Source organism: Argentina silus (genome assembly GCF_951799395.1).
Source record: "Argentina silus genome assembly, chromosome: 8".
NCBI lineage: Eukaryota > Metazoa > Chordata > Actinopteri > Argentiniformes > Argentinidae > Argentina > Argentina silus.
The window spans coordinates 3715993-3740625 of NC_139662.1; the positions used below are offsets into that span (position 1 = coordinate 3715993).

A 24633-nucleotide genomic window follows, 5' to 3' on the forward strand; every position below is an offset into this window, starting at 1 on the left:
CGGTACCTGTATCTATTATTGTAGGCCAGGTTTTCACATTTACACTGGCTGCCGCCTCTCTGGACCTGAGGATCCTCATGAGTGGCTGAGTGGTGAGGATGCAGGCTGCTTTACTCACCTGCAGACAGAGACGGGGTTATAGATAACATCTCTTTTCACGCCTCTCCCCAAACAATGGAAGAGTGGCGCTGCGCCACGCTGTGAACTTTTGCTCCACTATGTAAACATTTGCAAATTAAACTATATATTTAGTCATGATAGAGTAATTATCTTTGATCACCAACGACATCACAAAACAAAAGCGGAAGCGTTATAAATGTTCCTCGGTGAATTCAGTGTATTTTTTCGCACATTTTGACATGAATCAATATCATTACGATTTTCACGGGTAGGGGGAGTTGTTAGACACGACGCGCAGTGGAGAGCCGGCAAACCCCTACCGAGTGACAATATTGACGATAAATCACAGCCTTGAGGGCATTATTGCTTATATACAACGATTACACAACAAATCTGAAAATTGTGACAAGAAAATAATGCTTTTTATTTATGTGATTGTGGTGGTTTCTGCCCTGCACTGAGAAATACAGTTCCCCAAAAAACTACAGACCATGTCAAGTGAACGTGATATACCTACGCCGCAGTAGATTTGTGTATCATAACAGGTAATTTAACCATGACATTATCGTTAAATCACAGCTTCCAACGATTGTTTTCATCAACCCATTGTATGATGTTCTATAACAAGGTGGGATGATCCTCTGGCGGTGTTGTTGACTTACGTCGATGATCATGCGGACAGTGGGGAGGGTGGCAGCCAAGTTCTGTGGGTGAGGAGGCCGTACAGTGACAGGGATGACCCCGGCGTAGAGACAACCGTAGAAGGCCGCAATCAGATCAATACCTGGGAGGGAGAGAGAGAGAGAGAGAGAGAGAGATTGATCATAGAACAGTCAGACATAACCAGCAACTGAACAGTCACACACAGAAGATCAACTAATTCAAGGAGGGAATTTGATGTGAGGAATGGCAGTCACAGCAGCTCCAATTGTGATACATGTGAAAGTGTGCTCCTGCTGTGTGTGTGTGTGTGCGCACACGTGCGTGCGTAAAGTCAGCTCACCAGGGGGATAGAGCAGCACCACGTTGTCTCCAGTGTTGAGACCTCTCTCCATCAGGGCAGACGTGATCTTCTCTGCTCTCTTATGCAGCTGGACACATGTGGCTGTGCACACCGCCACCCCCTGAGGGAGAGAAAGGGTACTAGATTAAACAGTCGCCGCTGAAATCCATATAGGAATCAAGAATGTGAGTAAAACAGTCTTACCTTAGCATTTAGCAGCACATACAGGACATGGTCTGGGTCGGTCTGAGCTCTCCACTGCAGGGCTTCAGACAGGAACTGGTGCTGGAGAGGGACACAGAAATGTGTCAGGAATGTGGTGATTCGTATACTACTGTGCGTATCCACTGACCAAGTGCATGGCCCTCAACAATGACACTGAAATTAGAATTCTGGGCTGTTCAAAACGTATTGACCCACCATTTGTCCGGAATAGGAAAGATATATATGTTTTCAATCAAATCAAAAGACATTTTTGTCCGCTTCACCCTTTAAACCGACTTCTTAATTTCTTAATTTCACTTGGCCTGGATAGTGACATAATCATCCCAAAACACAACAGCTTTTAGGGAGGTTAGGGAACAATTAGTCATGTTCCCAGCCGCGTACGCCTGGGCAAGCGAGGCTAGGGAACCAACCAATAAGGGGACAAAATGAGGGGGGACGAAAAACAGGACGGTGGAGGTAGACTTGTGAGGCTAGGGGAGAAAAGCGCTAGCAGCACAGAGAATACACACACACACACACACACACAGACACTAGTACAGAGACGTTCTCCGTGGACACACACAGAGTGCTTGGTGTTGTGACTATGCCCTTTAACACACGATGCCATCCTCTCAGTGCCACCCATTCTCATTCAGGGTGGTCATACTGCGGCGTTGCCAGCGCCCCCTGGTAGAGAGTGGGTCTGAGGCCACAGGAGGGACATGCACACTGCTAGACTGCTGGGTGCTGCACTGCACATCCAACCATGCTGAGCCAAGGGAGCATCACATTCACAAGGCTTCTCAACCACTGGGAGCGGGGGTGCACACACAAATGGACAAATCTACAGGTTCTAGTGGAGTTTTAAAGTTTCTAGCTTGATTGAATGACTAGAAATGGAGATCCATTTAACATGTCCAGTTCTGCAGCAGGTCCACATCCCTCACATTTGGGTCACATTCATAGGTTTAAGTGTAGCGGCCTTCATATACAGGATATGAGGCTACGCACTATCTACATTTCTTTCCTCATTTTCCTCGAACAATCCTCCCTTTACTTACTACGAATCAAGTATGACTTAGTATGGTGCTACTGATCATAACACTGGCGTGGTAATGTTTGTGTGAACCCCTCGGGAGGATGAAACCAGCACAGGGAGAGTGATGCTCATAGACGTAGACAGACAGGCTCGGCTGGTGGCGACGGACCGTCACTGCGAAGCACATCTGACAGAAGCAGCAGCCCCCACCACCAACCCTGCAGTTGGGGGACGAGGCTCTAGAACTCTTACCATCATGGTGGGCCACATACAGAGCTACAGCCCTCAGCGACCACCGAGAGTAGAGACAGAACACAACACAACACAACCTTAGGATGGGAAATCGGCAGAGTCACCCCCTCCCTGGTAGCCTAACGCTTCCTGAACTACACAAGGTAGCTACATCCGTCGAAATGTTATTTCTAACATTCTCATTCTATGGCTACATCAATGACTCCAGATATCGTTGTAACTGTGAGGGTTTCTCACTTGGTCGAGTTCTACTTTATAATGACACATTGTTCCTTAGTTACTGGCAGTGGATGTGTTAAATCACAATGGTAAATCTGTTTTAATGGAGTGGTCGTCAACTCCATTCCAGGCAGTGGCAACAGTGTCTTGGTTGTTGTGTATGTTCCTACCTTCCTGACCAGGTCCTGGTCTTCCACCATTGTCAACTCTCTCCCTGTTGCCTGGGCGATCCTCTTCCCCGCCACCAGGTTCCCCACCATGATGGAGGCCGGACCTACACCAACTACACACAGGAGAGAGCAGTGTCACACACACACACACACACACACACACACACACACACACACACACAAACCACACACAGGAGAGAGAGAGCAGTGTCCCACGCACGCCCATGGCCCATTCCCTAGACTACAGTACCTGGTTGTTTCTGCCGAGGCTTGGGCAAGTTGGTAACACAGGTGTGGGGGCACAGGAGGATGTTGCAGGGGTGCAGGTTGCCCTCTAGGAAGTTCTGCTTGGTCTCACAGATGTGGATGCCCCCCAGGGGGGTCTTGGGTAAAGTGTTAGCAGGCACCAACGCCAGGCAATACAGCCCCACTTGGTGAATACTGTCTATTGCCTACGGAAGAAAACACACACTTCAGGGATCTGGATATCTTCTACTGAGAAATATAACAGTGTTGGACATACACTCACCAAGCACTAACACTATTAGGAACACCTGTACACCTTCTCATGAGGCTGTTTTGAGAGCAAAGGGAGGCCCTACCCAGTATTAATATAGTGTTCCTAATAAAGTGTTCAGTGTATATGAAAGCTGCCTGCAAGATATGAATAGACAAGCAGATATTTGATGGGTACAGATAGATAGATAGATAGATAGATAGATAGACAGATAGATAGAAAAGGTGTACCTGTAGAACTCTGCTCATCCACTGGAAGCTGTCCTCCTCACTGGCGTCAGGCCTCTGCTCTGCCACGATCACTATCCTCTCATCATAGAACACGGTCACAGAGAACACAGCGATCCTGCCCAGTGGAGGAGAGAGGGTCAGCACTGCACAACACAAACCCTCACCCACTGCCACTGCCACAGCCACAGCCACACACACCTCCCTCTGTAGACAGTCTTCACAGGCTCCACGGCCAGCGCGGTGGCTACCAGGTCATCAGCATTGTGCCGCCGGCTGCTCACCGTCAGCAACCCCTCATTCTTCCCCACCACGAATACCAGGCTGCCCTGTGGGGGGAGGGAGGGAGGGAGGACGAAACAGGGAAGGAGGGAGGGGTCTTAACTTATTGGCCACCAACTCAGAAGGCTGATATTTCAACCCCAGATTGACACGTCGTACTACTGTCAGCAGATATCAAACAGGCGAAGTACGACCCATACGATGAACAAAAACAATGCTTCTAGCCTCTGACCTAGTATTTAGCCGCCATTTTGTCCAACAAATTAGGACAGGGGAAGGACACTGAAATGGCATTGTCTGTGTCTTACCGGCCCTACGAACCCCAGCAGGCCTGTACGAGTAAAGGGGATCTCTCCTATCGGGGCTCCAGCTTGGTTGACAGGAATCACCTGTAGGGAGATGGAGGGTAATACAGAGAATGATGGCTACATCAGGACCTGTGCTACATCACAAATGATGATATACAGACATAGCAACACTCTGGACAGAACTTTATTTAGAGAGGACAAGTAGACCTGCTCAATAATAAAGGTGGGGTGGCAGCGTCTTTAGGAGTAGGGAGAGGAAAGGAAAAGGAATAGTTTGTTTTTTATCCGATAAACAAAAGTCATACATGTGACGGTTTTGAAAGGAAAATGCTTTTTGGTTGACGACAGACTGTCACTGTGACGAGTGATGAAGAGAGATGTCATGAGAGAGGTCACACCTCGAATGTGTTCTTGGTGACGCCGGGCAGGCCGTAGTACATGGTGCCACCAGCGCGGGAGTTGAGGACGATCTCTCCTATCTCATCTGTCTTACACAGCTGTGGAGGCCCGTCCGGCTTCACGATACACATCAGAGCTGAAACACACACACACACACACACACACAATGACATTAGGGTTAAAACACAATGAGAAGTGTCATTTACGGCCAAAAAAACAAGTAGTAAAGAGTGACATTCGCTGTGAAACCACCTGTGGTTCTCTCTCTCTACAGAGAGTCAAAGAGGAACAGAAAGTGTGTGTGTGTGTGTGTGTGTGTGTGTGTGTGTGGAGTCAGGGGACTGACCTCCAGGCATGACATGACCCACGTCCTGTACAGTGAGGGCGGAGTTCTTGTCCTCCGTGTTGACCCGGATCACCCCGTGACTCAGACCGCCCATAGACAGGATGGCTCTGGCAGGCAGAGGAGCCCCACGGGCACCAGGCCTGAACAGAGACAGAGAAAGACAGACGGAGAGAGCGAGAGAGTGCCAGAAAGAGACCGAGTGAATGAAAGTCTAAAATTGGCTGTGTGTGTGTGTGTGTGTGTCTGTATGTTTACGCTCTCTTAAATGTTGCGTGTGTGTGCTGTACACCATTCTTCGGTGGCTAGCGCAGTACCTGCGGATGGCCACAGTGAGGGCCTCGGGAGAGGAAGCACAGGGACAGATGACTTCAGGCTTCAACCCATGGGACTGGAACACATTCAGGAAGGCGTCGCACGACGACACCGACCCTGACACACGCACAAACAACACAAATACACAACACAGGTCAGTGTGTGGTGGGGCAACAATTATTCAAACATAGTACACTCCAATTTATCATGCGTGTGTCTCTCTGTGTGTGTGTGTGTGTGTGTGTGTGTGTGTGTGTGTGTGTGTGTGTGTGTGTAACTCACAGGGGTTGGCACCGTCGGCCACTATCAGCATGCGTATTGAGGACAGGTTGGTGTCTCTCTGGTCCCTGTGGGCCATCATGGCCCAGTGGAGGTCTCGACACTTCACCAAGGATACGCGAGCTACAGGGGGGCGAGGAGGAGGAGGAGGAGGATGTTTACACATCTGGTCCTTCACCTTCACACTGTACACTTTAGTACACAGACGTGACGGGACATAATCTCACCTTTGTGAATGTGGACCCTCTGCACCCAGGACATGGGGCAGGCCTTCATGACAGCATATGGCACAGCGATGGTGTGGATCCTGTTCATGACGCTCTGTGACCACACACACACACACACACACACACACACACACACACACACACACACACACACACACACATCATCATCATTACTTGACTGAGGAACACATCCAGTCCTTTAAGTCTGCCCTAGAAAAGTAGGCCTGCACATCTCCCTAAAGGGACTCACCGTTAAGACCCCGTGCCACAAGCCCATGTCCTTCTTGCAATCCAGCACGTTGACTAATGTTTCTCCTGAGAGAACGAACACACACACACACACACACACACACACAATTACTTCCCATAATAACCTCAGTGTGTACAAGTGATTTAATCTATGTACTAGAAAAACATTGTGTTCTTTCCCGACCTAGAACATTGTCTTTGTGTGTTTTCCTGGTGCAGTCTGCTGCCCCTATGGATTTCCCTCATGGGATCTAATGTTCTCGGAGACAGGGGCTAAAGTGCCCATTGTTTATCTGCTGATGTGAGTGCTGGGACCAGGTAGACATGATGAATAAATGATTGGACAAAGCCACAGTGAAAGGGCTCCTACGAGAGCTCAAGAGGTGAGGCCTGCTGAATTATTTACCATGACGGGAGTATCTGTGGTTTAGACAAGAGTAAAAACACGCATGTCCTCCTCTGCCTCCCTCAGCTTCCCATTGCTGCCTGCTTGCCTAGGCTAATATCTCATCTCCATGTACGGTAGCTACCCTGTTCCTATTCTAGTTGCTAATAGAAATGTAGTGCAAAAACATGTAGCACCTTCTATCTCAGTGATAACTCATACCATTCTCTCTCTAATGAAACCTGTGTCAATTGTCAGTGGGTGGAGATACAGGAGAGACGTGTCCTGTCCTGTACTCACCCTCCTGTCCTGTACTCACCCTCGCAGTAGTTACAGGCCTGAGTCAGGGCCTGACAGTGGGTCAGCATGGAAATCTTAGACACAGCCACTCCCATCACTGTCCCCTCCTTACTGGCCTTGTACTGGGGGAGGGGGGGGGGGGAGACAGAGACACAGACGTCACACACATAAAACGCGCGCGCACACGTACTCTTTTGTTTCTCTCTGTCTCTCCCACCGTCTCACCTCGATGTAAGCTGTGTCCGTGTTAGCAGTGGGGATGTGGGGCTGCCAGTCTTTAGAGGGCTTGGTCAGGTACTTGGTGTCCGTCACCACCCACTTCATCCTCGGCCATCCTGGGACACAGAACAGAACCATTGGATCACTCTGCGTTTAGTATACCCACAGACCATTTAGGACCATCTACCAATGGATATCTACATCTGCCTGTACATTCACTCAGTATACCGGACATCATTCTGTACGGGTCTGCTAATAAGACAAGGTAATGAGTCCCAGAGAGAGTAGGGTGATGAATGAAGTGAGAGTCAGCAGTGGTGCAGGGGGAGGGGGGGGGGGGGGGGGGGCAGCAGCTGACCTTTGAACTGCACGATCTCTCCGTTGGGCGTCTTGGGCAGTCCTTTGAGACATACCTCGCTGGTCAGGGCCAGTCCCACCCCACAGCTGCCCAATAGGAAGCCGATCTGCTGACTCCCTGCATCCTGGGGGGAGAAGGGGAGAAAAAAAACAAAAAAGATGCTTACTCTGCATCATACACAGAGACAAAAACAAATCTATAACCACCATAATCTAATCTGTCAAAACCTCTCATATTTATCATACCACCTCCAAGCCATGTTGCTCACTAGCCTAATGTAAGTGTTGATACTACTTAGATATCACTATACAATAGTTCACCATCCTCTCTCAGCTGAAGGTGGTGGCATTGCCAGCCTTACCTGTCGAGACAGAGGCACCTCTATGGGCACAGGGATGACCTCTGCCAGCAGACAGCCATAGAAGGCCACCCAGAACATCGCTGGGTCACTGTTGGGGTACACCAGCGCCACCTAGAGGACAGGCACACACATGATGTTGTACACACACACACACACACACACACACACACACACACACACACACACACACACACACACACACACACACACACACACACACACACACACACACACACACACACACACACACACACACGTTTACCCATATTATTTACTAGAGCTGGGCAATAAACTGAACATTTACAGACATCGACATTTCAGGCCTCATACCAATGTAATTTGGCTTATCACAGTAATTTCGTGATTAGACTTGCTGCAATTATCCAAAACGTTTCATCCTCCAAACTACACTATCCCCCTGTATGAGGGTGACCCTCTCCTCCGAAACACATTTCACAAAGGCCACTCTTGAAGAGAGGATAATTTCAGTGTTTTATCAATACCAATGAGCCTGTGGCGCTCATTTTAAACAGAGACAGATATTATACCAGAGGGATATTAAGAAAAACAGGTTTCTGCATCTGCACCCGCAAGGCGTGAACTCTCACCAACCGCAGAAAGTAAAAGCTTGTCTGGTAAATTTACAGTAGCTTGACAAACTAGCTTGTTTGTTTAATTCGAACGCAGGTGAAATCTATCAAAGTGCAGATTTTTTGAGGGTCTGCGTTTTGAAAATGCTCAATTCGATTTATCGTTGCATTCATCATTAGAGGTAAATTATTAAATTAAGTGTTTTTGTCCATATCGCCCAGCTCTATTATTTCCCCATATTGAGCTGTGAGAGACTCTTACCCTGTCTCCAGGCCTCAGCACGGGCTCGTTCTTGGTCCCCAGTTTGTTCAGGAGTGTGTAAGCCAGCTTCAGACTGCGGCTCCACAGTTTACCTGTGAGATACATGTTGTTCACCATGGTGTTCATTTACTTTAACCTTCATTTGTCCAGGTTAGTCTCATTGACATAAACTCTATTTTACAAGAGAGACCTGGTCACAAGAGAGTAAAGACAAGAGTAATCGTGCCTCAGAGAAACTGCATTCCCTGATTGCAAGACATTTATCAAAGGAGGCTAATCTACTGAATCTAGGAATTTGTGCAGGTGAACCGCATAAGAAGAAGATGAGAGGTAAGCAAACCCTTAGACGAGGTCTGAGGTGAGCTCTAGCTCGGTGACTGACCGTAGGTGAGAGTGTAAAGGGGTTTTCCAGTGATGTCCAAGGCAGTGAGGGCGGGGCTCTTGGCCTGTGTGGCCCCCCAGCGGGCGAGGGCTGCCTGTAGGGCTGGCGGCCAGTTACTGACCACCCCCAGAGGCTCTCCCTTCACCGGGATGATCTGACGGCCCTCTGGCCTCGGGGTGTTGGGGTCCGGCTGGGGCACTGGGGGGAGGAGAGAGGGATGAGGAGGGGAAAAGGATGAAGGGCATCAGAGAGGAAGAGGTAGAGTGACAAGGGGAGTATATCAAATGGATAAGGTGAGATACAGTCAGTTGTGGGATGTCAAACCATGACAACAACCTGGCTTAAAGATGTGTGTGTTTGTGTCTTACCCTCAACAATCTCCTCAGTGTCATCCAGGAAGAACTCACTCAGTGGGGGTCTCTTGGGCCGCTTCAGGGTGTTCAGCAGCTGCTGGATCTTAGTGGACACCCTGCTGTTGACTGGCACACCTGGACACACAATACAGGTATATACAGTCACACACAAATACGGTATAAACACACACACAAACACAAACCGCACACACTAAGCTAGGCACAGTCAAACAAAACCCTGTACATACCGCCACCCTCCTACAGCACAAGCATACCTTCATATGTACGTATGCACATACGCACTCACAGCTTTGGCAATCACAGGAAGTATATGTAACTTAATTGAGGGTAAAATACAGAGGGCTTTCTCTCAGTGTGGACCCATAAACAGGGACAAATAGACAGCACGGACACAAGGTGGAACAGCAAGCTGATTGGGCCCTCTCCAGCATCCCGCCCCCCACCCACCCATTATGATTCATATTACCTTTTCCTTTTCCTTTTTTTTTAAATGAAAGGCAAGACACGGCGGAATTACGGACCCAAAAGAGAACAAAACATAGCTGTTAGCAGCATTCTCGACAACAGTGCCTGGAATGGGGATGATAGTGAGATTTATATGAACATGGGCAAAAACAAAACAACCCAATGGATTAAACACTGCAATGTTATTAACACTCCAGAATCACTGAAACACAAAAAGCAATGAGTAAACAAACTGCCATGGGCATGATTGATGCATGCAGAATTCATCAGTTAGCAAAAAGATGGGTTAAAGGGTATGGTTAAAACCTCACTGTTAAGTATGTAATCACATTGAGAGTGTGTGTGTGTGTGTGTGTGTGTGTGTGTGTGTGTGTGTGGAGCGCGGTCTTCCTGCGGTGGTCTGTACCGTGGTCTGTGGTGTCCAGCATGCTGGAGCGGCTCTGACCGCGGCTCATGCCCCTGACCATGGCGTTGGGGGGCAGGTCCACCCTGGAGCCCCTCTCCTGGGGGGTGGACGACGTCACATCGGGGGGCACACTGTTCTCTGGAGGAGGAGTTGAGGAAACAGACAGTTACCAGCTGGGTCGATAATGTTCATGTTTATGAGGCTGGCTATGAGAGTGGGACCAGTGGGGTGTGTGTGTGTGTGTGTGTGTGTGTGTGTGTGTGTGTGTGTGTGTGTGTGTGTGTGTGTGTGTGTGTGTGTGTGTGTGTGTGTGTGTGTGTGTGTGTGTGTGTGTGTGTGTGTGTGTGTGTGTGTGTGTGTGTGTGTGTGTGTGTGTGTGACCTAGATGTTTTTCTCCTACATCTTGATTGTGAGAACCCTTGATTGTTCCTGGCTAGTTAGAGGATGCCTTCAGCCTCGCATGTGTGTGAGGCTTACCTATGCGTGTGTAGGCCAGTACGTCGGCCAGAGCAGAGGTGGGTTGAGGCTGGGGCTGGGGCTGGGTCTGGGTCTGGGGCTTGGGCTCTCCGTGGGAGAGGGTGGAGGAAGCGGAGGAGGAGGTGGAGGAACTCTGGACAGAGCGGTTGATCCAGTAGTCGGGGCTCTGCAGGCTCTGGGCCAGCGCTGCGCTCAGAGCTGCCTGCCGGCGCAGGGAGCCCTCGTCCTCCGACGCTGACGACGTATCTGACAACAGGGTCACAGTTACTGTACATCTATCAAAGTGAAAGCCCATTTCTTTGTGTGTGTGTGTGTGTGACTGAGTGACCAATTTAAAGAAAACTAAATACCAACATGGTAGATTTTCACAAAAAAAGAAGGTGGAAATCGTAGCTCAGCCCAGCATGGGGTCAGTTTCTTGGAATGTGTGCATCATTTACAAGGCCTAAATAGCCAATGACTAGACAGGGACGTTCAGAGATATTAGAGTCTTCTGTGTTCTGTCAAGCAGCCAATCACACTGCTCTCATTGGGCTGTGGGGGACATTTACCTGGTGGGGTGCAAGTGTCGACAGGGGACTGGACGAAGGCAGAGCGCCGCTTGGTGGGCATGGGCAGCGCCATCTTCTCCTCTTTATGTTTGGCCAGCGCTGCCTGCACTGCCTCTGTGTGGATGTCTGAGAGAGAACACACACACACACAGACAGACAGAGACACACACAGACACACACAGACACACACAGACACACACAGACACACACACACACACACAGACACACACAGACACACACAGACACACACAGACACACACACACACACACACACATTAGAGAAGGCACAGTCGGGGCTGTGACCACACCAGCTTCATCTCCAGTCTTCTCCTCCTCTTACCCATAGCAGAGCAGTGCAGGAGGGAGTGTGTGTGTGTGTGTGTGTGTGTGTGTGTGTGTGATCCTCACCTGATCTGTAGCGGTCATCTCTAGCCCCTCCGCTGCGGTGGGAACGGTGGTGTCGACTGGCGGAAGAGGAGGGTCCCGGGGCCTCAGGACTGGGGCTGGGGTCAGCACTGTGGCCAGGGGACAACTGGACATCAGGCAGAGCCAGCTCCACACCTGCTGGGGAGAGGAACACATACCGGTACTCAATAAACTGTTAAATACACACACACAAACCTTCACTATACATTAAAATACACAAAAACACAGTGATGTGTCCCAGTGGATGTCAGTGACTGTTCTGCTGACAGTACGGAGGGAGGCACTGGGACCATGGGGAGATGAAGGATGTGAATGAGGACACCCCAAGGGGAGGTGGCAGGAGGTGAACTTTTAGGTTCAAAGCACTCAAATGCCAGCTTTGAGGACAAGGGCACTTGCATTTCCAACACCAAAAATGAAAGCAATATATAGACATATGAGTTAGTGCCCACCACAACACAGAGATCAAATCTCAAAGAATCAAATCTACCTAATGACATAGGCCCACCTCTTTACTTTGATAGAATTCCAAAACGGTTGTCTGACATTAATGCATGTGATTAAGATGTGCGTAGTCATTTTGGTAATTCCCCAGTAGTTGAGCAAGCATGAGTCAAATGGTTGCCCTCAGTTCCTGTTATTCATCATGACGCATTGTATATGCACTTAACTACAGACATTACTCAGTATCTCTGCAACCTTTCTGTAAGAAAGGTTTGAATGACGGTGAAACAACATTTCCTTTGGTATCCAACTAAAGAGAGTTGATTATAACCACCCTGTTCAAATCAAGTCAAATTTGTCCTCAGAAAAAAAAAAACACCATTGTGTGAGATTGCTGCTGTAACCTGAGGAGTACAGTTTGAGGTAACTCTGGGGGACTGGTTACAGACAGAACTGAAATTGTTGGGACTTCCTTCTACTTGGTTTACGGGTAGACACATGCTTTTTCGAGCAGGATGAGTGCAGGTTTAGACTGCAAACAGACACAGATATGACATGTAGGTTAAGAAGCCGTGTTACACTGAATCTGACTACCTGTGAGTTCTAGATGTTTCAACCTTGATATAACTCCTCTATGCTATTGTGTATCACTGTTGAACAATAATTGAACAAGGGTTAGAGTGCTTTCAAGAGTAAGAGCACAAGGCTGCATCTGTTCTTGAGCAACATTGACACAATTCTGCCGTCCACCACTAGAGTGCAGCAGAAAGCCAAAAATCTTTCCAAGACAAAAGGTCAACAGCAGATGTTATGGAAAACCAATGGAATGAAATACTAATTCAGTGTACTAAACCACAGTGGTTTGGGTTTCTCAGTGTGTGTCTTTTGTCCATAAAGCATTTACTGGTGCAAAACCAAAGGTAATTTGGAGCCGATTAAAAAATCAAGTCGTGTCTCAGTTGGGGTCGGCTAAAAATAACGTTCAGGTCGTCATACACCATGCTGCTGCGAAGGAACTTACCACACAAAAGGAGTGGCAATTACTTTCACAAGGCAGAGGAGGGAAGAGGAGAGAGTGTAGGAAAGAGAAGTTGGAGCGGAGAGAAAGAGAGGACGAGGAAGAAGCAGAAGAAGGGAGGACAAGAGAGAGAAGTCAGAGGAGGAAGAGAGAGGAGAAGAGAGGCTCCTTACTGGGGGTCTGTGATACGTAAGGGGCCAGCAGCTTGGCTCGTTTCTTCTCATAGCCCTTCTGTGTGATGTCACCTAGGAGAGAAGAGAACACGACACAGCTCCGTTAGTCACCACACAAACACCACAGCCAATCAAGAGGTGCATATAGACCTACCCAAAGCCCAGACAATTCTATTTGCTTATATATTTGTTTTTTATGTCCCATGCACCAACCGCACCAAGTCAATTTCCTGTATGTGCAAATATACTTGGCCAAATAAGAGAGTTCTGATTCTGATTCCACTCTGGGCCATTAGGTTCCACGTGTGCACATGCAGTAGTAAACCCGAGAAGAACGTTTTTGGGGTGTGATACTGATGTCTCGGTACTGAGTCTGGGTGTGCTCGATTTATGATGCCTTGTGTGGCACAAAGATTACAGACAGATTGATAGAAAAAAGCAATGAAAATTATTTGTGTCCCAGTTCAACAGCATGAGCCTATGTTTCACGTTTTGTTCATCAATATTTTCTTATTCAGTTGTTTGCAAATGTTGCAGTGAATTTTAGTAGTAAATTATTCACTTGTAGCAGCTCTATCTGTTCGTCGAAAAGCACAAAAAATAGAGGCACTTCCATTGAAATAATACACATAATAGAATTATTAAAAGACGACAAAAATTGCTATTTGTAAATGTGAGCTGAGTTTGAAAGCTGAAGAAAATGAATAAATAAGGCAGATTTTATAGGGACCTACACAGTAGTGGGAAATAAAAAGTCCAGTGCTCCAACATGAGCCTGTATGAGTCACACAAGCCAACAGGCCTGCTAATACAATAGAGAGCGTTTTGGTTTTTACCGCTTTTTTTCTGTTGACCCGAGATATAAACCGAACCGTGGGCTTGGTGAATCATTACACCCCGACTGGGGACGATGTATATGTGTGTGCAAGTGGCGATGGGGAAACCCACACTCCACCGTTCAATGCCACATTCCACTTCCCAAAACTGTTGTCGACACAGCTCCCCATTTTCATGGCTCACAGCATAAAAACTCACGATGATAAGATATCACCATTATTTCCCCTACATTAGCTGCAGGAGACAAACATGACAAGTGCACAGAGACCTCAGGCTAAGGAACCAAAATACCACTACGGCATAATACTCATACCCTCCAAAAGAACAACACCAGATCACAACAATGAAGCAGAATAGCGGGCCAAACAAAGAGGAAGCCCTGGGAGCGAGTTTCACATGGAAACCAACTCCCCAGCATCGCCCCCACTCTTCCTCCCCTCTTCCTGATTCTCTAGGAGGGGAATTAGTAGTATGGCCTTAGCCAACACTCCCACTACTGCACAGAGCAAAGTCCATTCCCATGGCTTCCTCAAACACTCAAACACACACACACACACACACACACCAGTGATGGCGTAGCGCCACAGGGGTAAATGCAGTAGGAGAGAGAGAGGAGACCGCCCTAGGGGCTGTTCAGCCTCAATCCCCCGGCACCTCCTCGTCACTGACTTGTGACAACAAGTAGGCCCTCACAGCCCTATTGACATACAGAGGGAGAGGGGAGGCGAGAGAGGCAGCTCAGAGGAAGATAAACATGTGATGAGAGGAACTAGGGAAGTGAGAGGGAACATAACTCAGCCTGTGTGAAATAACAATGGAAAGAAAAAGAGGAGAGGAGGAGGAGACCCAAAGTTCAACAGCCTGTTTGATAAGCTGGGAGGGGACGTGTGTTTTGTCTTCCAGCTCTGTCTGACAGATGTCAGTGTTGGGAGGACAGCAACTGGTCGGTTGTCATATTATTGAGAATGAGACACTTGGGGCCGTAGTTATAAAGCCTCTCAAAGGTACTCGTAGGAATCATGCTGAAAGCACAGTTGTGACAAAAAAAACCCTCGTAGCTCAGAGTGGGCAGTGGGAGTGTATTATCAACCTTCTTACTCACGCTGAGCGAGGAGTAGGACCAATTCTTATTACTACATTTCTTCTTGATTTTACGACATATTTGGAACCGTAAGAGACATTTTAATGATGTTCCTTTGTTTTCTCCCATATATTGTGTTCCAAACATTGAATATCCAACGCAGTCGTAGTGACACTCGTAGTGTTGTTACAACACAAGTAAATTAACATAATCCATGATTCATAACTCCAGGTGTTCAACTTGAGGATAAGTAATTGTTATGGTTTATTTTGATATAGGCCTAATCATGGTATCACAGTAAAATAGCAGTAGTATCACAATACCCTATTATGTTTTTTCATTATGGTTAAGGGGTTACATAACATCCAATATGCATAGGCAGATTGTTTGCGGATAATTGGGTGGGGAATGGGTGGGGAAATCAATAAAATCTTTTGATTATGTTTTAATTAATGTTGTAATTATTGCACTGGTAATGGTCTGTGATACACTCCTCTATTACACTGGTGCATTTTGCCTGTTGCCAAAAAGCTTTAGCTTTATTTTTAATTTCTCTGGAGAGCAGAAAAACCTTCCTGTAGATGGGGAAGTGAAAACAATTATGCCATCTCTATCCAACCGGTATCTTTTAAGGAGCTCTGCGTTGTAAAATTTTTGTAAAACATCTCCCTATCAAGAAATGTGCACGCATTGTACTTGTAATTGTAACTCATAGCATACTCGTAACGAGTAAGGACACCTCTTGAGGACTCCAAAACGCTTGCAGGGTTATGAGAACGTTTTTGCGTAATGAATCTTGATATCTTGTTTTTATTCATTCATTTGTGCATCTCACTCTGAATTTGAGCACTTATTCCTACTCTGAGAGGCTTGCGGCCTGTTATGCTTTTTTGTGATGAGATTTGCAGAGCTCATTATTTGAGCTGTGAACCTTTAATAGGGAAAACAAAAGAGGAAGAGGGAGGGGCACAAGTCAAAGGCAAAACAACAGTGGACTCGGTGAGAGAGGGAGTGAAAGAAAGAAAGAAAGAAAGAAAGAAAGAGTGCTGCGTGCTCTCTCATCCTCTGTGTAAAAGCACTGCCGAGACACCCAGCATTCAGCAGTGAGTTCATGCCTGGCTACACACTGCCTGAGAATCTGCCCTGGCCTGGAAACACAACAGCAACTGCCTGTCAGAGCCTCTCTATGCCACACACACACAAATACAGTAAACATACACACAAACAGGCCTACACACACACACACACACACACACACACACACACACACACAGGCCTACACACAAACAAACAAATACAGTAAACACACACAGGCCTACACACACACAAACAAATACAGTAAAAACACACACACACACAGCGTTGGGCTCCCACAGCTACAGTGAGTAGTAAATTGAGGGTTGTAGGGAGTAGTGACGTATTGGAGCTCCATTGTGAGAGAGAGGGTGCTGCCCGGCCTGTCCAAGCTTGGCCCTGGCCCTGGCCTATGAGTGATGCTGGTCATTACCACAGACAGAGGAGAGTCTGTCCTGGCGTGGGACACAACAGAGCACAGCCTGGCACTGCCACACAGAACCACCCACACTCACTGCCCTCCCTGGGGCTAAAGACTGGCACTGGGCAGACAGAATGGGCACAGTCACCTGGGCGAGCCTTCAGCACCAGTTGATGTGAATCATGTTGTAGGTCTTAAAACGAGAAAGAAATAATGCTTTTGTGAAATCATGATGTAAACTGTGTGTTTTGAGAAACGTGCTTTTCAAAAAGTGACGTGTGTGCGTGTTTGTGTGTGTGAGTGTGCACAAGTGTGTGTGCGTAAGTATGTATGTCTGTTTGGGGTCAGAAGACAGGATATGAGCGTTACCCCACCTTGTCGATGCTGCCAAAAACAGCTCCCAGTGTATTGAGGAGGAAGAATGTGCTGATTGGAGAACAGTCTTCTAACAGAGTGGGCCAACTGGCCAGGAAAGTGAACTCACCGGCCAATTTCCCTCGGGGCACAAGAAGTGTGTGCGTGTGTGTGTGTGTGTGTGTGTGTGTGTGTGTATACAGCTGGAGCAGGTTAGGGGCAGTGTTACAGTGCTTAGAGGAATGAGTGCTGACTGAGCTACCAGTGCAGTGGCACGACTGGCCTCCCAGCATGATGTGTCAGTATGTTAGCTCCAGCTCGTGTATTTACACTGCCCATCTGTTTCTGTGTCAGTTTGGGTGATTGTGTGCATGTGGGTGGGTGTGTGTGTCAGTTTGGGTGATTGTGTGCATGTGGGTGGGTGTGTGTGTAGGTGTGTGTGTCTGTGTGTCTGTGTGTGGGTAGGTGTGTGTGTCTGTGTGTGTGTGGGTAGGTGTGTGTGTCTGTGTAGGTGTGTGTGTGTGTAGGTGTGTGTGTCTGTGTGTTACTGTCGGCTGTCTTCTGAGTATTTTATCAAGCATCTAACGCCGGATATGAGACTTGTGTGGCTTCCTGAACTATCAGGCCTCTGAGGGAGGGGAGGAGGCACAAAGCATAGACAGGAAGAGTGTGTGTGTGTGTGTGTGTGTGTGTAAAGAGTCCATGCCAACATTAGTGTCAGTGGCTACCGTTACACACTCAATGCATTATTGTAAGATTAACATGTCTTCCCAGATGCCAAATTGCTGTCCCGCTTATTGAGAGACAATAACCCCACCAAGATGACTGTCAACATCCTCATTAATACAGAAGATGACTCTGACCCTGTGACTCTTCCTTCAGAATGGTGCTGTTGCCCTTTGACCTGCTGGGGGGAGAGAGTGAGAGTCTGAGAGCTGATCTCTGACAGCTGGTGTCCCAGGGTCAGCTGGAGGTCATTCATCCCCTTCCTCTGGCAGCCCCACTACACCATTGGTCCCAGATCAGTATACACCAGTCACAGTAGTCATCTTAGCTCAGCCAGTTTGACTTAAAGAAGCTTTACTGTGAAAGCCTTTCAGCCATTATTGACCCTCCATGTTGAACTGCCTCCAGTCAGTCACCCAGGGACTAGGTTATGTCTCTTCATCAGGTCATTGACCTGATCACTGATTAATAGCAAATTCCCATGTTACAGGAATTCAACATGTCACAAACAACCTAGTCCTCTAGACCAGACACAATTAACAATTTAGGCAATCGTAAAAAAATAAATAATACATAGCACAACATTGCAGGATCTCTGGGGATACTGTCAGTGGTAAAGTTAGAGTAGTGGGTCCTAGATGCTATTCTTAAAGACTGGGATGAGCTCATCGTTGAGGCCAACAGACAGAAGAGTGACTGGGTTAGACGTGTGTAATGAGGTCTAATGCCCATCCATCCCCAACACACACAATCAGATTAAAGTCACTGTCTAGGAGAGGAGGGGGCTTTGAGAATGGCACTGGGGCACCTTGACTTCTAAGACCATGGAGAATTCTACCTAAAATAGCAAATGAAACTCATTCAAGATATTCTATATCCTCTTATTGTGGTTGTGGTGACGGTCGATGTCATCCATTATATGTTGTTGTTGTCGTCGTCATCCTGTCTTGACCCCCCCACAAACACACATCCACCACAGAACCCACACACCACAGAACCCACACCACCGCAAACCCACCTGCGCGCACGTACACACGTCCCTGTGTGACCCACCCACTGGGATCAGCACCCCACAGAGCGAGTGCAGTAATTACTGTGGACGGATCGGGCTGGCCACATCCTGCATTGGGAGAAATTGACATCGCCTTTCTCCTGGAGCTTCCTCTTTCCACACATACCACACCATGAGTTCCCCTCCCTGTGCAAGGATCACAATAGGACATGACACTCCTTAACCAGGGGAACAATTAATAAATAAATAGGCAATAGCGACTGAGTTTATCACTTTCTCCCATTGGAAGAACCATATTCAGTTTAGTGGGCCACTCCCACTGAGAAATGTTTCCTATTACGTTACATAGCGGCTTGATTCCAAAATCGCTCCCATCTCATGCCATGCCATAATCCACAACTCTTTCTGGAATCTCAGATTACACAAAATCGGACAGAGGGATAGGGGTGACTTTCCAATAATAATTTCTCCCCATCTGGTCAAGACAGCATCGTGTGGGCTTTGAGAACAGTCAAGGTCAAGGGTCATGAGACCAAATCTGCGTCGTGGTTCTCATGCAGTGGTCTCATGCAGTGGTTCTCATCAATGGAAGATGGCGATACGACCCTCGGCAACATCGTGCTGGCTAGCGTCGCAACTAGACAGAATAGGATCCAGGCATATTTTTTTTAGAAATCGTGGTGATAGGCGATAACCAAACTGAGGACGGAGAAAGGCACACCTAACGTTTCCTGAATGACATACAACCATGCTTTAGTTGCTACTGTTTTGGATGGAAAGGTGGCAGGATGTTAGCTGGCTAATGTAAATTAGCTGAGAAGTCACGACACAGCGTAAATGCAACCCATAATGATTGGGAATGAACACATCTCGTCTAAGGGCCTGTTAAAATAAAAACCTTTTTTGAACATGCTAATATGTACCGTCAAATTTACTGCACGCTATGTGTAGTGGAGTAGAAACGCCCACCAGCGATCTACCCGTGCCAACCTCGGCAGAATCGCGAGTTAAAATCGCTGTGTGTGTACGCCGCTTTAGAGTTGCTTTAAGTCAGTCCCGTATTTGACAGTTCTGCAACATTCGTTAAGCTTCCCTCAGCACAATCTAATGTAAAGCAGTCGCTGCAATTGGGTCTTGCGAATGCCTTTTTCCAAAATTGATCTTTCTCACTGGAAGGGGATTACGGTTTCCTGGTCCCACTAACACGAGTAGATGTGTAGGGACGGAGAAAACCGCCTACAGACACAAATACACACATAAACACAGCGGCTGAGAGGAGAGGAACTGGCGTCACCCACAGCCTCTTATTTATAGATGCACTGAGAGAGCAGAACCAAATAGAAACAGCATAGAGACAACATGGACAACAACACACAGCAGGAAATGCAAATAGTGCAACAGTATGTGGCCATGCAGAGTGAAACCATAGACTGTCATGGGTTCATTGGTTGGGAGTGTATAGTGTTATCTGGTTTAACTACAGAGGTTTAACCTATTTTTCAGTGAGGGTACCACGGTTTGGGTTCGGTCTAGTTAATAAGCTAAATGGAGCTAGAACAATGGTTGGGGGAGTGTATATATTAATCTTACTTGGAGGCATTTCCTTCAACTTTTCAATCCATTCATCAGTCTGGTGTTGTCAGATTGGCTACACACTGTTAAAAATGTCAACAGATCTGAAAGAATGTGCTCTGTTTCCCGACCCTCCCACCAGTCTCTCTCTGCCCAAGTCCTGCTGGTCCAGTGGGCCTCATTCACACTCTGTGTGGGGTCAGTAAGTCAGTCAGACAGTCTGGCGGTCTCTGGAGGGCTATATAAAGCTGCAGGGCTTTGAGAGAGACTTGGTGAGTCGAACTCTCCCAGCCCAGCCCAGTCCAGTCCTACCAGTAGGCCCCAGACCCAGCCTCAACACAAAGACACAAGCAATGCCTAATCCTGCTCGCCAGTCCACTACTGCCAGGTGTATTTGTTAGAGCCACCAGGGTAGTCACACACATACTGTACAAGCACACGCACAGTAACTTTTAACTTTAAAATATTTGTTTCTATTCGAGCATATTGAGCATATTGTCCCGACCAAATCTTGGGACAGTACATAGTAATAGGCAGACATTTAAACTTGGAGGACCTTAAACTGGTTTAATACAGAGTAGACTGGGCTTGCATGTTAACACAATCAAGAGGTATGAAATGCTAACCAAACCCAGCATTGGGAACATTCTCTGGAAGGCTGTGGTGTTGTTAGGCAATTATGGTTTAAAAACCAAAATCATGTAAGTCCTGTGTGAGCATATCAACATGTTGATCGCAGTGACTAGTAGCTGAGTGTGTGAACAACGAAACCTGGAAGTGAAACTGGTGGTATTTGTCTTTGGCTTGTAGACGAGGGGAAGTTGGAGGTACCATAAGACAAATTGTAGAGTAGGACATAGACACACGTCACACGTACACGTACAGTCTCGCACACACACCCATCACTGCAAATGATATCCTCACCACTGTTAATGCACAGTCAGGAGGCCATTTGGGTGATAAAGGACCCTCTTCACCTCCACAGCCTCTCTCTTCACCTCTGGCTGTTCATGCCCTCCCCAGCCTAAGAACCACACCCAGTAACAAGCTCTAGAGCCCTCAAGAATGCAGGCTATTAGAGCCCTGCCTGAATTAAGCTTGGAATCCTTTCATCAAATCAGGCCTTCCTGCACCGGACTAAAACAATGCAACTCGATTGTGTGGGACCTAGGCCTAATCACATTACAATAAAGATATAGCCTAATAAAAACAGTGACCATATCTTAGAGCGTTGGTATATGACAGATATCCTGAAAGGATTCCAGACCATTACACAACAAACAACTTCATGTTTATCATAGGTTCTTAGAGCTGGACTTGGATATGATTCTGTATGAAAGTCACTACAAAGAATGTTGGCTTCTAGCATAACTTTTACATTACATTCTACCCTAGGCCTGTATATTGTTTCAAACAATACTTCATGGCCAGCTGTGAGTGTGCTGACCTCAGTGAGGTTGATGTAGCGTTCAGTGTAGGAGAGTTACAGAATCCCAGGGCTCCCGTCTCTCCTGTCGCAGAGGACCTCAGGGTGTCCATAGCTGTGAGCGTGGGAGAGATGTCCTGCTCTGTGCCTGTCTGACAGACTCTAGTGAGCCATGCTCCAGGGAGGATCCCCCTTATTACCTGCCCCCCACAGAGGCACAGCAGCATCTCACTTTAGCAAATTCCACCGCAAATTCATCTCCAGCTCAAAATGTAGCAAAATGTACTCCCCTCTGCACCCTTAATAAAAAAAAAACTCCTAAATACCTCCTGAAGTGCTACAGTTCTCCTCCCCACTTTCCCAAATTGATCTGAGCCAACACGTTCTGGCTATTATCTGTATTTTCACACATTCTCTTACAACACAGCTATAAGCCTTCTTATGGATAATCCATGGCACATTACTTAGTCAAAATGAAAGAGTTCCAAACTTGTGGCTGGTAAATTGTTGAGTCGGTAAAGCTTGGGAAGATTAACTTGCTTCACGGCTATGTCGTTGTTGTCTGTAACTAGAGCTGGGTAAATAGAAATTAGGCCTAGGCCTTCTGTCTGGCATGACATTGGCGTCAGCTCTCAGCTCTGTAGTCATGTGAGAGACTTCCTGGAGGCAAGAGAGGAGATCCGACGTCAGTAGACTAATGCCTAGCACTCTCACATCCACTCATGAGTACATGTTGGTTCAACGTCATGGCCCTGTCCTACTGACACCAAGTGGCAGACATCATGTCAGCCTGTCAATAACCCAGCTCAGTTCTGAACCCTTTACCCCAAGAGGGGGAGGGAACAGCTGTCAAAAGCCTTAACCCTTAACCCACACACACCAACTTGACTGAAAACAGAGTGGGTAAACCTGGGTGCGCAGACAAAAAGCAGAAAAAAGGCCCAGCCAATGTTTCAGCATTCCTTGAAGAAAGCCTAGTCGCAACATTGGTAGAGGCTGGCCTAACATATTGATATCTATAAATGACTACTTAAAAAAAACAAAAGAGGCTGCTTATTGATGTGCAAGAAAAATGCTTCACTCACTCACTTCAGACACGAGTGTCTCATAGCAGATCTTTTGGGGTAAGCCACCGCAGCCCATGACATACATTTTTGGGTTAGTGCGTGGACCCTGACTTACTTCTCAGACTATTAACGGCACAGGTCTGGTGATTCTTTCTCTCTTTGAAGAGAAAAAAAAAAAATAGGAGAGTAAAATGGGGAGTTAGAGAGAGGGCTGACTGACTGACTGACAGACTGCCTGACAGACGAGTGTTGTTCGGCGTTGCTCAGTTAAGAGAGTGTTACACCAGTGAGAGTGAAGCATCAGGTTTCAGAGCAGTCATGTTGTAGTAGAGTAAAGTGATACAGGGTCACTCAGCAGTATGGAACCGATCTGACAGCTACAGAACCAACTCATTTATACAGCACAGTTCCCTTTCTCTTTAGCTGACCATATTATTAGCTCGACATAGACTCAATGATCACAGCCCACATGCCTATCAAAACTACCTCACAGTGCTGGTCTCCAATAATGGTTCTCTATCTGCATCGATGATCAATTTCCTTATGGCTGGCAGATTCATGACAAAGCTCAATGACCGTTGATAATGTAGTTGTCTATACAGAATGACTGCATAAATAAGAGACTAAATAAGAGGGTGAAAGCTGTTGGCCAAACATCTGAGTCATTAAATCAATAGCCTAATAAAAGCTCTAACAAAGATTCAAAGGCCTGTGAAGAACGTCAGCATCCAGGATGCTGAGAGCATCACATCATTCTGGCTCTTTCTACCAGTTCCACCAGAGCTTTCAAACAAAACCCAACAAGCTACATCTCACTTTCTGGATGGCTCATGTTCCATAACTCCATATTCACCTCCTGCTACATCACACTCGGCCATAACAGGCAAGTCCCCGGGATTGGAAATCAATCTGCTTCCTGAAACACATAGTGCAGTCCTGGAGGTGCTCACAAGCAGAGTCAGTTATGTTAACAGAATGCTTTATTCCACATGAGACTGGCAGTTTGAGGATTTCTGGAGTTTCGTAAGGGATTGAGTAACACACCTGATACTTTAGAAGTTGAGTATTCTATGTGACTAAGGCGTACATTCTGAGTCCTGCATGAAAGAAGGGGTAAAGAGTCAAGCATGGAAGAGATGGCTAAGCTGTATTGAAACTAAAGCACAGTGATTACTACCTGGCCTCTGAGTAAACCAGCACTTCAATGTCTCTGTGTGTTTCCTAAATGGTGACATCGGATTTTTTTTCCAGACCACACTCATCAGTGCGTCATCAGTGCATGTGTGGGAGAAGATATTAATATGAGGATACACGTGTGATGACTGTGAGAGACTGCTAGCTGTGCTTCCTCACACATCCTCTCATTAGTGACACACAGCTCCTCCATAAGCCTACCTCCTCTGCTTCTCTGTCATCGGAACTACCATTCACCAACGTACAGTCACTTAGCCCACTCCAACACTGATAACGGAGCACAAGCTGACCATAAAATGACCCATCTTAGCCCACCTTCAGAAAGTCGTGAGTCCATAGGGATTAGGAGAGATAAAACATTGTTGGAATCAATCTAAGGATTCCCAAAAAATCCCCCCATGGACATAGACATACTATACAAAACTTGACCCCTTCAAAACGGTCGTAAAACCAATGACGTTCGCCTCTGCTTTATAATTAGAAACTGACCAACTGCTTAAAAATGGTCCGTGCTCTCCACAC

General features: G+C 47.1%; 1 protein-coding gene across 2 annotated transcripts in view; it reads right to left on the reverse strand.

The window, feature by feature from the left end:
- dip2ba (disco-interacting protein 2 homolog Ba) overlaps positions 1-24633 on the reverse strand; it is a 39287-nt gene that overhangs the window by 6681 nt on the left and 7973 nt on the right. Inside the window, exons 2-28 of one of the 2 annotated variants that reach the window (XM_083674606.1) lie at positions 13348-13419; positions 11695-11847; positions 11287-11412; positions 10736-10981; positions 10259-10396; positions 9382-9501; positions 9014-9211; positions 8632-8723; positions 7780-7890; positions 7419-7542; positions 7067-7176; positions 6861-6963; positions 6158-6222; positions 5908-6001; positions 5684-5803; positions 5404-5518; positions 5090-5229; positions 4743-4879; positions 4345-4425; positions 3956-4083; positions 3758-3872; positions 3261-3462; positions 3011-3123; positions 1328-1408; positions 1124-1244; positions 783-904; positions 7-118 (exon numbers count right to left, since the gene is read on the reverse strand). In XM_083674606.1, coding sequence (XP_083530732.1) covers positions 7-118; positions 783-904; positions 1124-1244; positions 1328-1408; positions 3011-3123; positions 3261-3462; positions 3758-3872; positions 3956-4083; positions 4345-4425; positions 4743-4879; positions 5090-5229; positions 5404-5518; positions 5684-5803; positions 5908-6001; positions 6158-6222; positions 6861-6963; positions 7067-7176; positions 7419-7542; positions 7780-7890; positions 8632-8723; positions 9014-9211; positions 9382-9501; positions 10259-10396; positions 10736-10981; positions 11287-11412; positions 11695-11847; positions 13348-13419 — 3339 coding nt within the window. Of the gene's footprint in view, positions 1-6; positions 119-782; positions 905-1123; positions 1245-1327; positions 1409-3010; positions 3124-3260; positions 3463-3757; positions 3873-3955; positions 4084-4344; positions 4426-4742; positions 4880-5089; positions 5230-5403; positions 5519-5683; positions 5804-5907; positions 6002-6157; positions 6223-6860; positions 6964-7066; positions 7177-7418; positions 7543-7779; positions 7891-8631; positions 8724-9013; positions 9212-9381; positions 9502-10258; positions 10397-10735; positions 10982-11286; positions 11413-11694; positions 11851-13347; positions 13420-24633 lie in introns of both variants that reach the window. The other variant, XM_083674605.1, reaches the window with a different exon arrangement.